The sequence below is a fragment of the Scyliorhinus canicula genome, chromosome 12, assembly GCF_902713615.1.
Source record: "Scyliorhinus canicula chromosome 12, sScyCan1.1, whole genome shotgun sequence".
Classification (NCBI taxonomy): domain Eukaryota; kingdom Metazoa; phylum Chordata; class Chondrichthyes; order Carcharhiniformes; family Scyliorhinidae; genus Scyliorhinus; species Scyliorhinus canicula.
The window spans coordinates 141,361,101-141,377,101 of record NC_052157.1 but is presented as its reverse complement, the minus strand read 5'-3'; the positions used below and the strand labels follow the sequence as shown (position 1 = coordinate 141,377,101).

Below are 16,001 nucleotides of genomic sequence, written 5' to 3'. Positions count from 1 at the left end.
GTGAGCGTTCTGAGCTATAACAGTGGAGAGAGAGAGTGAGCATTCAGAGCTATAACAGTGGAGAGAGAGAGTGAGAGTTCAGAGCTATAACAGTGGTGAGAGTGAGAGTTCAGAGCTATAACAGTGGAGAGAGAGAGTGAGCGTTCAGAGCTATAACAGTGGTGAGAGAGAGTGAGAGTTCAGAGCTATAACAGTGGTGAGAGAGAGTGAGCGTTCAGAGCTATAACAGTGGTGAGAGAGAGTGAGAGTTCTGAGCTATAACAGTGGAGAGAGAGAGTGAGCGTTCAGAGCTATAACAGTGGAGAGAGAGAGTGAGCGTTCAGAGCTATAACAGTGGAGAGAGAGAGTGAGGGTTCAGAGCTATAACTGTGGAGAGAGTGAGCGTTCTGAGCTATAACTGTGGAGAGAGAGAGTGAGCGTTCTGAGCTATAACAGTGGTGAGAGAGAGTGAGCGTTCTGAGCTATAACAGTGGAGAGAGAGAGTGAGCATTCAGAGCTATAACAGTGGAGAGAGAGAGTGAGAGTTCAGAGCTATAACAGTGGTGAGAGTGAGAGTTCAGAGCTATAACAGTGGAGAGAGAGAGTGAGCGTTCAGAGCTATAACAGTGGTGAGAGAGAGTGAGAGTTCAGAGCTATAACAGTGGTGAGAGAGTGAGAGTTCAGAGCTATAACAGTGGAGAGAGAGAGTGAGCGTTCAGAGCTATAACAGTGGTGAGAGTGAGCGTTCAGAGCTATAACAGTGGAGAGAGAGAGTGAGCGTTCAGAGCTATAACAGTGGAGAGAGAGAGTGAGAGTTCAGAGCTATAACTGTGGAGAGAGAAAGTGAGAGTTCAGAGCTATAACAGTGGAGAGAGAGAGTGAGAGTTCAGAGCTATAACAGTGGTGAGAGAGAGTGAGCGTTCAGAGCTATAACAGTGGTGAGAGAGAGTGAGCGTTCAGAGCTATAACAGTGGTGAGAGAGAGTGAGAGTTCTGAGCTATAACAGTGGAGAGAGAGTGAGGGTTCAGAGCTATAACAGTGGAGAGAGAGAGTGAGAGTTCAGAGCTATAACAGTGGTGAGAGAGTGAGTGTTCAGAGCTATAACTGTGGAGAGAGAGAGTGAGCGTTCAGAGCTATAACAGTGGAGAGAGAGAGTGAGAGTTCAGAGCTATAACAGTGGTGAGAGAGAGTGAGCGTTCAGAGCTATAACAGTGGTGAGAGAGAGTGAGCGTTCAGAGCTATAACAGTGGTGAGAGAGAGTGAGAGTTCTGAGCTATAACAGTGGAGAGAGAGAGTGAGCGTTCAGAGCTATAACAGTGGTGAGAGAGAGTGAGAGTTCTGAGCTATAACAGTGGAGAGAGAGAGTGAGGGTTCAGAGCTATAACAGTGGAGAGAGAGTGAGGGTTCAGAGCTATAACAGTGGAGAGAGAGAGTGAGAGTTCAGAGCTATAACAGTGGTGAGAGAGTGAGTGTTCAGAGCTATAACTGTGGAGAGAGAGAGTGAGCGTTCAGAGCTATAACAGTGGAGAGAGAGAGTGAGCGTTGAGAGCTATAACAGTGGTGAGAGAGTGAGAGTTCAGAGCTATAACTGTGGTGAGAGAGAGTGAGCGTTCAGAGCTATAACAGTGGTGAGAGAGAGTGAGCGTTCAGAGCTATAACAGTGGAGAGAGAGAGTGAGTGTTCTGAGCTATAACAGTGGAGAGAGAGTGAGTGTTCTGAGCTATAACAGTGGAGAGAGAGAGTGAGAGTTCTGAGCTATAACAGTGGAGAGAGAGAGTGAGCGTTCTGAGCTATAACAGTGGAGAGAGAGAGTGAGTGTTCTGAGCTATAACAGTGGAGAGAGAGAGTGAGGGTTCTGAGCTATAACAGTGGTGAGAGAGAGTGAGCGTTCTGAGCTATAACAGTTGAGAGAGAGAGTGAGTGTTCTGAGCTATAACAGTGGAGAGAGAGAGTGAGAGTTCTGAGCTATAACAGTGGAGAGAGAGAGTGAGCGTTCTGAGCTATAACAGTGGTGAGAGAGAGTGAGTGTTCTGAGCTATAACAGTGGAGAGAGAGAGTGAGAGTTCTGAGCTATAACAGTGGAGAGAGAGAGTGAGCGTTCAGAGCTATAACAGTGGAGAGAGAGTGAGTGTTCTGAGCTATAACAGTGGAGAGAGAGAGTGAGCGTTCTGAGCTATAACAGTGGAGAGAGAGTGAGTGTTCTGAGCTATAACAGTGGAGAGAGAGAGTGAGCGTTCTGAGCTATAACAGTGGAGAGAGAGTGAGTGTTCTGAGCTATAACAGTGGAGAGAGAGAGTGAGCGTTCTGAGCTATAACAGTGGAGAGAGAGAGTGAGCGTTCAGAACTATAACAGTGGTGAGAGAGGGAGGGTTCAGAGCTATAACAGTGGAGAGAGAGTGAGCGTTCTGAGCTATAACAGTGGAGAGAGAGAGTGAGTGTTCTGAGCTATAACAGTGGTGGGAAAGTGAGAGTTCAGGAGCGCGATTCTCCCAGCCCAGCGCCGGGCCGGAGAATCGGCACAACCGCGTCACGCCGCCGTGACACAGGCAGGCGATTCTCTGAGAATCGGAGAATCGCCGCCATTTGGGCCGGCGCCAGTCGCGGGCCGCAGTCCGTGGCCGGGCCGCCGATTCTCCGGCTTTGATGGGCCGAGCGGCCTCGTGGAAACTGCAGAGGCCCACCGGCACCGTCCACACCTGCTTGCAGCGCCGAGAACTCTGCGCGCAGGGTCGGGCGGGTGGCCTGTGGGGGCGGGGGGGGTCTCCTTCACCGGGGGGGGCCTCCGATGGGGTCTGGCCTGTGATTGGGGCCCACCAATTGGCGGCCCTGCCTTTTCAGCCCCAGCCCTATTTTGTTACGCGACCCCCCCCATAACCCTCGGCGGCCGGAGAGGCCTCCCAGCGGCGGGACTTCGGCCCATCGGCCCCTTGCATCGGGGCTGGCACGTTGAGGAAGTCCACTGCGCATGCACGGGTTGGCGTGGCGCCCAGTTGGAGCTGGGCAGGGAGGCTGGAGCAGCATGAACCGCTCCAGCGCCGTGCTGGCCCCCTATAGGGGCCAGAATCGGTAGTGCCCGCGCCTGTTTCGCGCCGTCATGACACGTGACGGCGTTCACGACGGCGCAGACACTCTGCCTCCATTTCGGAAACTACCTCCCTAGAGCTATAGCAGTGGAGAGAGAGGGAGAGTTCAGAGCGATAACAATGGAGAGAGTGAGGGTTCAGAGCTAAAACAGTGGTGAGAAAGTGAGAGTTCAGAGCAATATCAGTGGTCAGAGACTGAGAGTTCAGGGCGAAATTCTGCGACCCCCAGCAGGGTCGGAGAATCGCCTGGGGCGCCTAAAATCCCGCCCCCGCTGTGGCAGAGATTCTCCGCCACCCGGGAAGTGGCGGGGGCAGGAATCTCGCCACTCCGATCGGAGAGGCCTCTGCGATGATTCTCCAGCCCGGATGGGCCGAAGTCCCACCGCTGGGAGCCCTCTCCGGCCGCCGAGGTTTAAACCACCTCTGGAACGGCGGGCTCAGCGGCGCGAGCAGGCCCTCGGGGTCCTGGGGGGGCGGGGGGGCGATTGAACCCCGGGGGGTGCCCCCACGGTGGCCTGGCCCGCGATCGGGGCCCCCCGCTCAGAGTCCGGGCCAGTGCCCTGGCTGCACTATTTTCCTCCGCGTCCGCCAGGGCCTCCGCCATTGCGGAAGCGGAAGAGAACCCCGCATCGCGCATGCGCCATCAGTGACGTCAGCGGCCAGCTGCCGCTGACGTCACTGCCGGTGCATGCGCGGACCGGCGAGAGCCTTTCGGCCAGCCCCGCTGCTGGGGGCGCCGGTTTTTTGCGCCGGTCTTCTGGTGGCAACCGCTCCGGCGCGGGGCTGGCCCCCAAAGGTGGGGAGAATTCCCCACCTTTGGGGAAGGCGCGACCCCTGAGTGGTTGGCGCCACTCCGCTACTCCGGGACCCTCCGTCACGCCGGGTAGGGGAGAATGCCGCCCCAGAGCTGTAACAATGGTGAGAGAGTGACAGCTCAGAGCTATAACTGTGGTGAGAGTTCAGAGTAGGCTTCAATGAAGTTACTGTGAAAAGCCCCGAGTCGCCACATTCCAGCACCTTTTCAGGGAGGCCGGTACGGGAATTGAACCCACGCTGCTGCCTTGTTCTGCATTACAAGCCAGCTATTTAGCCCACTGTGCTAAACCAGCCCCTGGCTATAACAGTGGTGAGAGTGAGAGTTCAGGGGCGGGATTCTGCGAAAACTGGCGGGGCGGGCAACTCCGGCACGAAGGAGTGGCGTGAACCACTCCGGCGTCGGGCCGTCCCGAAAGTGCGGAATCCTCCGCACCTTCAGGGGCTAGGCTGGCGCCAGAGTGGTTTGCGCCTCACCAGCCGGTGGGGAAGGGGCTTGGCGCCGCACCAACAGGCACCGAAGGGCCTCCCCCAGCCGCCAAAAGTTGGCGCATGCCCGGGAGCGCCAGCATGTGCTGGTGTCATCCCAGCGCATGCACAGCAGGTTCATCTCCGCGTCGGCCATCGCGGAGGTCCACAGCAGCCGACGCGGAGGGTTAGAGTGCCCACACGGCACAGGCCCGCCTGCGGATTGGTGGGCCCTGATCGCAGGCCAGGCCACCGTGGGGGCACCTGATCCCCCCGCACCCCCCCCGAGGACCATAGAGGCCGCCCGCACAGCGAGGTCCCGCCAGTAAGGACCTACTCTAATTTACGCCGACGGGACCGGCCGTAAATGGTGGAGAGAGAATGAGAGTTCAGAGCAATAACAGTGGTGAGAGAGGGAGAGTTCAGGGCTACAACAGTGGAGAGAGAGATGGAGAGTTCAGGGCTATAACATTGGAGAGAGCGAGGGAGAGTTCAGGGCTATAACAGTGGAGAGAGTTCAGAGTAGCACATTGACAGTTCCAGGTTATCTTCGTCGCCAGTTTAATAAAGGCAACAACGAAGTCAAATGAGTAACATTAAGAAGACCGTATGGTTTTAAGCTATATACCCCGAGCAAACTCTCCTGTGAAAGAACAATCTGCAAAGCCTGATGGAACATTGGGGAAATATATCCTGGAAGTATATATTGGGATTATTAATATGACAATCCAAGCAGTCGCAAAGCATATCCGTCAATATAATCCCATATTAGGGCAGCACCGTGGCGCAGTGGGTTGTCCCTGCTGCCTTACGGTGCCGAGGGCCCAGGTTCTGGGTCAATAGGCGCGATTCTCCCAACGGGAGACTGAGTGCCAACGCCGGAGTGAAACCCAGAGTGTTTCACTCCGGCGTCGGAAGCTGCTCCTCGCCCTCTATTATAAGAACATAAGAACATAAGAACTAGGAGCAGGAGTAGGCCATCTGGCCCCTCGAGCCTGCTCCGCCATTCAATTAGATCATGGCTGATCTTTTGTGGACTCAGCTCCACTTTCCGGCCCGAACACCATAACCCTTAATCCCTTTATTCTTAAAAAAACTATCTATCTTTACCTTAGAAACATGTAATGAAGGAGCCTCAACTGCTTCACTGGGCAAGGAACTAGGGGGCTAGGAGCGGCGGTGCATGAATTCCGAATGCCCGGCCTTGACGCTTGGGTCAAAGCGGCGCGCCAGGAATGACGCGGCCGGCGGCGCCAAAGTCAGCCGCGCATGTGCAGGTTGGCCGGCTCCAACCCGCGTATGCGCGGTTGCCGTCTTCCCCTCCGCTGCCCCCACAAGACATGGCGGCTTGGTCTTGCGGGGCGGCGGAGGGAAAAGAGTGCGTCCTTTACAGACGACGGCCCGACGATTGGTGGGCGCCGATCGCGGGCCAGACATCTGCTGAGCACGCCCGTGGTGCTCGATCCTCCCTCCGCCCCCCACAGGCCCCACACTCACCTGTCGCGCGCTGTTCATGCCGGCAGCAACCAGGTGTGGTTGGCACCGGCGTGAACCGGTCGGGTTCGGCAGGCCGCTCGGCCCATCTGGGCCGGAGAATCGGCGGTCGCCGTGAGAAACGGCAAGCGGCGATTCTCCGAGCGGCCTGTCGAAAAACGTGTCACGCCATTTTTGGGGGGGTGGGAGAATCGCGGGGGGTGCCAGGGCGGCGTGGCGTGATTCGCCCAGCCCTCCCGTGATTCTCCCACCCGGCGTGGGGTGCGGAGAATTGCGGCCAATGTCTGTGTGGAGTTTGCACATTCTCCCCGAGTTTGCATTGGTTTCGGCCTCACAACCCAAAGATGTACAGGGTAGGTGGATTAGCCACGCTAAATTGCCCCTTTAATGAGAAAAAACAAATTGGGTACTTTAAATTAAAAAAAGAAAGATGTTTATTTATAACATGTATTATTTACAAAGAGGCTGGGTCAGACTTTACTGATCCTCTTTCTCTTGTCGATTGGCTCCTATCTGACCGATCATATGTACACATAGTAATAGCTCCGCAGTTAGCAGGGAAACTCATACTCCTCGAGCCACATGAGGAAAACGATCAAGCCACCCCCATGTGCTCGGTGCAGATTATTACATGCAGAACCCCATGCTTTCCACATCTCCCGCACCCATTAGCTCTGTGTCCTCATTAAGGAGAGTTTGGCTGAATTCAAAAACCACAATGGAAAGCATTGTCACAGGCATTCCTGTTACATTCCTAACATTATGTCGAAACAGAAGACTATAGTCACTTGCACATTTGCAGTCCATGCATTTTCAGTGGATTAGAGAATAAATTGAAAACGTTGATACATTCTTTGCTTTATTAAATAGCCTTACGTTTTCTCTGTGAAGTATATTTGGGAATAACATTTTTAGCATGGTGGTTATTCATTTTGGTACTTACTTTTTTGATAATTGTACAGTTGAGAGCTTTCACTAGCAGCAGACATTTAAGAATTAAGAAAGAACTTGCACCTTTGTAGAGCCTTTAAAAATGTCTCTTGTGGTACAATGTGTGTCATATGATAAATTTGTTTGAAGTCCAGCCATTATTCTGGTGCAGGGCAATCGGCCAGCTATTTTCCAAAACATTTCCACAGAACAGCAACAACAGTGATCTATTAAGTTATTTTTGGCGGGGTCCGTTGAGAAGAACTCCCTGCTCTTGATGAATCGTGCATGAGATCTTTAATCTCTACTTTAACCACTGCAACACGCAAACAAGTTTGTTAAATATGTTGCCCATAACACAACATCATCATATGTTGCCCAAACGATGACACCTGCAATAATCCAGCACCCCACTGAAGTGGTAGACTTTCAAATTCTGCTCAGATTCCGGATTGGAATTTGAACGCATAACATTTTGAGTAGGTGATTGAAACAGACCGTGACTACAACATGGAGCTGTTTAAAGCTGATTTGAATTTGCTTTAATGGCTTATGATGAATGGAATCCTTATCAATGTGCGATGGGCTCAGTCCGGAAAGTGACAATTTGGCCCGTGGTATATTTACAAGTACTAGTTCCTTGAAGGATCTATCTACCCTAATCCATTTGCTTGCTCTTTTCCATTTTCCTTCATTGTAAGCAGAGGTGTAAACAAAGTGTTTTCTGGTCAAAATGAAAGAAAATTTGCATGAATTCGCAATTAAAATGAACCCAAAATAGAGATAGGTTGATCAATTGATTATGTCTGAATTTGGTTTATCATCAGTCCTTGAACGGAATTGATTCAGAATCTCATAACTGTTGGTGAAGCTAGTCAAATGTGAAATAGATGGTGATTATTGCTACCTGAAGCAGTAGTCTTGTGTACATCAGTGATGCCATTATTCAGTTTTGGCAGTAGAACCAATGTGTTTTCTCTGATAGGCAATGCAAAATGGCACTGTGATAATATTCTGTGTAACCTTTGCAGAGTTTAGGTATACACCAGAGCAAAAGAACTGCAATAATAATAATCTTTTATTGTCACCAGTATGAAGTTACTGTGAAAAGCTCCTAGTTGCCACATTCCAGCACCTGTTCAGGTAAGCTGGTATGGGAATTGAACCCACGCTGCTGGCCTTACTCTGCATCACAAAGCAGCTGTCTAGTCCACTGAGCTAAACCCCAATAAGGAAAGCTCTGGCTGTCCCCTGAGCAAGCAAATCTGTACCAGATTTCCTGTGGTTCCTTACAGCCTATTTATGTATCTATGTAGAACTGCTTGTTATAAACAATGTATAACTTTAAATTAAATACATACATATTTGTGTGTTAAGAAAGCGAAAAATGGTTTCAGTTTCATTTAGGTTTTGTTTATAAACCATGGTGCCTGGATGTATGGACAGACTTGTGACTAAAGGTTCAGGTCTTTGGGGGTTTGTCCCTATATAGACATTTTAATGTGGTCTTACAACCTCTGAAGTTAAAGAAGTAAGTTAAAAGGGGTTAAAAGTTCAGTGATTCTGGAAACAAAACATGAAGTAGAAAAGCTGTACTGTTGCCTGGCGACAGTGATAGAGGGACACAGTCACAGAAAAGACTGGAGTTGATAGAGATGGGGGTGGGTGGGGGATGCGGTCAGAGTTGTGTGTGTCAGAGTTGAATGTGCGAGTCAGAGAAGACAGGGGCTGAAGCTCTTTGAGAAGAAAAACAGCATGCTTGGTGAGACAGTAGTTAACTGAATGATCAGTGACGGGGCTCAGTAATGTGATCAGCGTAGCAGAGGTGCAACTGAAAGACTGAGTTTAGGGAAATCATTTTGTTTCCTCTGTAATTGAAGAAACAGTGGGTGGGATTCTCTGTCCTACCAGCCTCGTTTTCTGGCGTGGTGTGCCCCTGCCGCCAGTGGGGTCCTCCGTTCTGGCAGCTGGCCAATGGGGTTTCCCATTGTGGCCATCCCACACCGTTGGGAAATTCATGGGCCTGGGAGCACTGACTGCAAAGCGGAGGATCCCGCCAACGAAGAATCCCGCAGAATGAGTTTAGAGTGCAATTTTTGGGTATCTTGAGGAGAGATATGTTGGCTGAGAAATATCTAATGAATGCTCAGGAATTCACTGGAAGAAAGAAACATGTGCCAATTGTGCCAGCGCTAAGCGAGAAGCCTTTGTGTGAAGCAATTGGTAACACTTCACTGGTTTATGTGTCTGGAGAGATATTGCTGGAGGAAAGGAATGGTGGAAATGTGAATTGTCTTCCTGTGTTTGTGTTGAGATCTTTCCAACCTTTTCGTTTGCTGTAACAGAGTTCACTTTTCTTGTTTTAATAAATATTCTATTCTTTGTATTAAAAGATTATCAGCAGGCTCCTGTGAATTTGTTCAGTAACTTTACCCCAGTTTCTAAAACATGTCTGACTTGTCCAGCATTAACAGCATTTTGGATCATAACGCACTTCTGATTACCCAATTCTCTTCTCACTTAGCGGTGTATTAAGGCAGATTTTCCTCTGTTTCCAGTTCGTAATTCCTTGAAGAGGTGATTAATCTGTTGCCAGGGGCACCATCCATATCAAGTGTGGCTGACCAGGAGTCTCTGCCAGCCATTGGCCTGTTCGGAACGATCTGCAGGTTGGCATGCTCAACCTGTCTCATCATTTTATTAACGCACTTTCCTTGGCCATCGCTCTTGGGATGGGACTTGAACCCAGAGATTCTGACTCAGAAACAGGGCAGCCATCTATTGTTCACAGTTAAGATTAGCACACTCTTTATTCTGGGAATATCCCCACTATCCAGTAAGGTTAATGGGGAAAGGAAGTCTTATCAGTTTTAAACTGGCAGAGTTAGATCCTCTCAGTTGCCTAGCAAACTGGAGCAGGGGAACCATAAACCTTTATGATACATGCTCAGGAAACCATTCTGAGTGTCAATGCGTCATGACAGTTCTTTTTCTCTTCTTCCCTCAGTATATGTTCTCGTACACCAAGGGATTCTCTGAGTCTCCTTTCCAGGATTTCATCGTCTATCTTTCCCAGAGCTCAGACTTTTTCCGTGCAAAAGGACAAAGCGACTGGTGGAATCAGCAGTATGCAGACCTATTCCTGGCATGTGACATTGGAAAGGTCAGTGATTAGAGAGAATAATGCCTGAGTGCTTGATGTATTGATAGACGGAAAGATAAGTAGAATTAATTCCAGTTAACCGAGTGCTTGATGAGGCATGGCTGGGAATTTCCATATTCACGTAGGGTCAAATCTGCAAGTATGCAGCTGTGGGATAAGGAAGCCTGACAATCTCAGTATGAGCTATTCTTAACCAGATTCCAAATTATTCCCGATAGACTTCCCATAATATGCAGCTCTACTGATAAGTGACTGTTTTCCTAACAAAGCTGGGAGGGGCGGGGGGGGGGGGGGGGGGGGAGGAGGAATGGTGATTAACTTCCAGTAAAAAGGTGTATCCTGGTTAACTCTTCCAAGCATCGACCAAATTACAGTGGCCATGTTGTTGCTGCCCCAAGGTCAAAGGAATAAGGTCACCCTTTTATTTAAAATCAAGCATGAGATCGGGTGTAATGCCTTTTCTTGTCAGTTTGGAGCAAGAAGGTCTCTTTTGTGGAAACCATGAATTGGATTCAATTTGAATTTGAATTTGTTTTTGGAGCAAGCAAGGGAGATGGCCTGAGAAATGAATAAAATGTTTTAAAAAGTTATTTTACCCCCACCACAGAAACAGACTAAACCCTGGTAGTTTGAGACATTGAACATCAGGAAGCAGGCCCTGCTCAGCCCTGTCCATAATCTCAGCCCTACTCTCAGTTCCCCAAATAATCGTTTAACATTATCATGCTCATGTTTAAATCTTTTCATGGCCTCACCTCTCCCCATTGCTGAAATTTTGGCATCTCCTTTACTCTACAATCCTCTACCTAAACATTTTGGGATTGATTTCTAGTCCCTGCCAGATCTGATAATGAAGGTGGTATCAGCACTAATAATTAGTGCTGCTGGTCTGTATCCCAGTTCGCCAGCTCCACCCTCTCCCTGTACCATTTTCCTGGAGGAGGGATAGGGATAGAAATGGCGGTCACTCACATGTGGCAGATACCCCCCCCCCCGGGGTTGCGCAGTCCTTTGGTTCTTCATCTTTTTTTCCCCCTGGTTTACTCCTTGTTGCTGGCCTCGAACAGGCCGACAAACTGCCCCCAAGAATCCAGGAAGCCTTCCTCTGACCCTCGGATGGCGTACTTAATCTTCTCCAGGTGGAGAAATTCCGAGAGGCCAGCGAGCCAGTCTGCAGCTTTGGCCGTTGCTGCCGATCGCCAGCCGAGGAGGATTCTCCGGCGTGCGATTAGGGAAGCGAAAGCGAGGGCATTGGCCCCCTTCCCCATGTGTAACTCTGGCTGCTCCGATACCCCTAAGATTGCCACTATTGGGCATGGCTTCACCCTCACACCCACAACTTTGGACATTGCCTCGAAGAAGGCTGTCCAGGACCCAGCAAGCTTGGGGAAAGCCCAAAACATGTGGGTGTGGTTGGCGGGGGCCCTCTGGCACCGTTCACATTTGTCTGCTTTTAAAGGCCTGTTGTAGGAAGCTGACTGTGAATTTTCAGTTGGCCTCCAGGTTATTAGCAGCAAATGGGGAGCTGGTCGGCATTTCACACAGGCTTAGAAGCTTTCCCAGCCCACCTGGTTGTTGCAGCAGCTGCAGTTCACCCTCTCGAGGGTGACCCACAGAGCTGGTGATGACTTGGTAGCACAAGGCAACTTTCATTCAAACTTTGAGAATGTTGGAGTAAGAATGCCACCATTTTGGGGTTCCATCTCCCTCACACATCTTCCATTACTTCTGCACATAGCCCTCTGAATGATCCTGCAGCTTTGAGAGCCTATCTGCCATTCTCACTTTGAAAGTGAACCTGCCCTTGATCTGTCCATTAATTAGCCAGTCCGAGGAATTTCGCATTGAGTGACATTTTCCAGCACAGTGCGGTCTTTGAACCCCCATTTTAACCTGAAAGTGGCCCTTGAAGCTTGCAGCGAACCTCCTCTAACTCTCATCTGTCTTTGATCCCTTCGTCCCTTGATTGTACCTTGAGCCATGCCTGCAGCTGGCTAGGCTCCAGGGGTTTGCATTCCTACTTATACCTCTCCACCTTTCTGCCTTGACGACCCTAATTAAAGCCAACCTCTTTGACTGAGCTTTTGATCGTCTTTCCTGATCGTTTCCATTTATTTCTCATTATTCCATTTTCCTGTATTAAATATGAAAGTAGTTAATAAGCTCAAGGTCTGCCAACTTATCATTAGGATCTTTCTTCCCTTGGCATGAAGTGTCCTTGTTCCTGTGCTGCTTAATAACAATACTGCGTAGTTCCCTTGGTGTCACAGTTTATTTTCTCTTCTTAAAATGGACCTGCTCTGCACATGGGGTTCAGACTGCCACTGGCAAAGCCATCCTCACTGTCCTCTGAGACAATGTGTCTGCCTGAAACAGATATCAGTGAGCACCACTGTTGTGAAACGTAAATGTCACTCACAGTGTTCCTGGTTGAGGTAGGGCAAATGCTCCCTGGTGAAGATTGGTGGGTCTGGTTTCCTGTTGAGAGTCCTTCACTGTCTCCTGCTTCTCTCTCGCTAAGCTGCCTGTCCTCCTCTGTTGCCTTCTTCTCATTTTCCTGTCTTGCTGCTGGCCAAGGAGGATTAAAACTACAGCACCCATGTCTGGAAAAAATGGTCTGAGTCGAATCCTCAACAATAACCATGGAATTCACCATGTCCCACACACTGCCTCTAGACTTCACCAATTTTGAAATACATGGAGCGGGATTTTCTGGTGCGACGCACCCCCCCCCGCCGAAGACGGGATTCTCCGTCTTGCCAGCTGGCCAATGGGTTTCCCGTTGTGGGCAGCCCTAGGTCGTCGGGAAATGCCGGGTATGGGTGCCCTGCGGGCGCAACGGAGAATCCCGACAGTGGAGAATCCAGCCCATGGTTGCAGGAATACACCTCCAGACATTGGTGTGGATTCGGGATTCAAGTGAAACAATAATTCTTTATTCTTTGCCTTATTAATCTTTCTTTCACTACTCCCCTAGGAAGGCTATATTGCTACACTTCTCTTTTGTTTGAGTGTATACAAATATACTACACCTCTGAGTTTACCTTGGGCAGGATTCTCCGTTTGGTAGATACTGGGCGGGATTCACCGTCGGCTGACACCGTAATGCCGAAATGCAATTGGGCAGAGAATAGCCTCCAACAGCAAAATCGAGGTAGGTGCCTGTTTGACGCCAAATTGGGATCCTCCTGCACCCCGAAAATGGCGTAAATGCATTGCTTGCCACGTGCCATTTAAACACCGTTGGCATATCATTTGCTGGGCTGACCCTCTATTCTCTGGGGCCTCCATGATTCACCACCTCCGATGGGCCGGGTTCCCGATGCCGCCGTTCACTTGTGGTCCCAAGAATCGTGAACCTGGCGTTGTGGCTGCTGAGCGAGAGAGAAGAGGTAGGAAATGGCATGGAGTGACTGCGTGCTGCCGGCCCGGACACCGGCTGTGCTGGAGGCGGTGGGGGCCCCCTGCCAGGGTAGGGGAGGGGAGGGGAGGATGGGACAGGCCGAACAGAAGGGGTGCCTCCCCACAGGACTGGGACAGTGCCCAGGCCCCTACCACCACTACGACAACCATCTTGCTGTGCACCCACTGACCACCCACCTCGGCCCCTGGTTCTAGACAGTGACACCGGCCGTATGGGAGCAACACCCTCGCATGCCATACAGCGCCGGCCCTAGGGTTGCTGGCGCCCCGGGCAAGCTGAACTTCGGCGCCCTTCGGGGGGGGGGGCGGGGCCGGGGGGGGTAGGGGGGGTCGGGGCCGGGGGGGGGGGGGGGGCGGGGCGGGGGGGTAGGGGGGGGTAGGGGGGGGCGGGTCCGGGGGGCCGGGGCCGGGGGACCGAGGGGGGGCGGGTCCGGGGGGGCGGGGCCGAGTCCGAGGGGGGGGGGCAAGCCCGAGGCGGGGGGGCGGAGCCCGAGGCGGGGGGGGGGTCGGCGAACCCGAGGCGGGGGGGGCGGCGAGCCCGAGGCGGGGAGGCGGCGGGCCCGAGGCGTGGGGGGCAGAGGCGGGGTGGGCGGAGGCGGGGGGGTGGAGGCGGGGTGGGCGGGCCTGAGGCGGGGGGGGCGGGCCCGGGGCGGGCCCGAGGCGAGGGGGGGCGGGCCCGAGGGGGGGGGTGGCGGAGGGAGGGGGGCGGAGGGGGCGGTCCTGGGGGAGGGCGGCCACCGCGCATGCGCTGGTTGGCACCGGCCCAACTGCGCATGCGCGGGACCCGAGTCTGGCGCCCCCTAGCACATGGCGCCCCGGGCGACTGCCCGAGTTGCCGGTGCCTTGGGCCGGCCCTGATGCCATACCCCCGACACAGCGCACCCCTCCCAGCCCCAAACATCCCACCAAACCGCCGCCACCCACCAGCAGACCACCCAAGGCCACACCTACGGCAGCCCCCAGTGAGGGCAGTGCCAGCCAATGGTACCCCTAGCATCAGGGATGGGCACTAGGATCAGGGGCCTCCATGATGCCGGACACCGACGGGGCAGGAGTGAGGGTGGGGGGGGGGGGGGGGGGGGGGGGGACGTGGAAGGCGGGAGCCTGCAGTGCCAACCGGGGCCACTGTGTAGCCCATGGAACCTGGTTGGGCACGAGAGTGTGCACCATGCTAACATGTTGGCCTTTCACCCCCTGCAGACAATGGCGTTTGGAGTACAACCAGCAATGGTGGCTGCCTTGGTGGTCGCCGCAGCTCTGCGAGATGTCCTGCGGCCGCGTGAGCGGGAGGGGGAAGCTGCAGCAGCGGAGCGGGCAGCAGCAGAGTGGTCAGCAGCAGAGTGGCCAGTAAAAGAGCGGGCTGCAGAGGGGCAGGTGGCAGCCGCACAGGCTGGAGATCCGGCTGCCCAACAGGTTGAGGAGGAGGAGGGGGTGCATGAGGCCTCATGTGTACCGGGAGCACCTGTCATTCAAGGACCTGCCGGACCAGACATGCCTGTCGGAGACTCTGGCTCAGCAGAGAGAGACAGTGCGACTTATCTGCCAAATGATGGCACACCTGGCACTACGTGGGTATGGAGGAGGACACCCGCTCCCGGTGACTGTCAAGGTGACGGTCACTCTGAACTTCTACGGGGTCCTTCCAGATGCCGAGTGGGAACCTGTCCGGAATCTCACAGAGCTCGGTGCACAGGTGCATCCGTGCCGTCATGGAGGCCCTATATGCCCAGTCGACTCAATACATCTATTTCAATGTGGACCGAGCCCACCAGGATGCCCGGGCAACGTGGTTCGCCGGGTCCAGGGGGTGATCGATGGAATGCATGGCACCCTAATGGCACCTGCAGATAACAGGCCACTCCACACAAACCGAAAGGGGTACCACTCAATGACCGTCCAGCTGGTTTGTGGCCAACAGCTGCACATTGTACATCTCTGCGCCCGATACCCGGGCAGTGTGCATGATTCCTTCATCCTGGCACACTCGGCAATTCCTGACATGTTCAAGGGGCACCCCCGCCCCCCGGTTGCGGGGCTGGGGAGTAAGGGTGGAGGGGGGAGTACGGCCCACCAACAGGGCCGCCAACCAGGACTATCCCAGCCCCGCAACCATCGGACACAGCACCGCGGCAGGTTGCAACAGTGGTAAAAGATGTTTATTTTGAACAAATATATACAGTCTGTGCCCTAGCCCCTATCAATAAGCTTTGCCCTGCACCCATGCCAACTTAACTAGCGTCTAACTTTCTGGCCTTACGGACCCTAACACTATGCCTAGCTGGTTCCCCAGACGATACAACAGGCGTGGAGGCTGTGATCCTGCCCTGTGACAAGGGTTCCCATTGACGTGCGTTTCCTGGGGCAACCTGGCCTGGATAGGCCCGGCCGCACTCCACCCCGGCGATCTCCCTTTCTTCTGGGCCACCCGCCACGTTCAGGGCCTTCTGCTCGGGCATGGTGAGAGGCCGCAGTTCTGGTGGTCCCCCTCTAGTCTTCTAGGATTAGGGTGTGCGACCATCTTCTGGGAGGGTGGGCGGGGGGGGGGGGAGGCGGACTGGAAACACATACAACTAAACTGTTCGACAGTCTGCCGCATGCAGCCCAGGGTTTGGGTAGATGGCAGCCTCAGGGGCCAGGGCACCATGGGC

The 16,001-nt window shown here is 52.9% G+C and overlaps 1 protein-coding gene across 1 annotated transcript in view; it reads left to right on the top strand.

Moving 5' to 3' along the window:
• Positions 1 to 16,001, top strand: part of LOC119975270 (EF-hand calcium-binding domain-containing protein 5-like) — a 223,194-nt gene that overhangs the window by 98,111 nt on the left and 109,082 nt on the right. Inside the window, exon 6 of the mRNA XM_038814978.1 lies at positions 9,775 to 9,930. Within this exon, the coding sequence (XP_038670906.1) occupies positions 9,775 to 9,930 (156 nt within the window). The remainder of the gene's footprint in view (positions 1 to 9,774; positions 9,931 to 16,001) is intronic.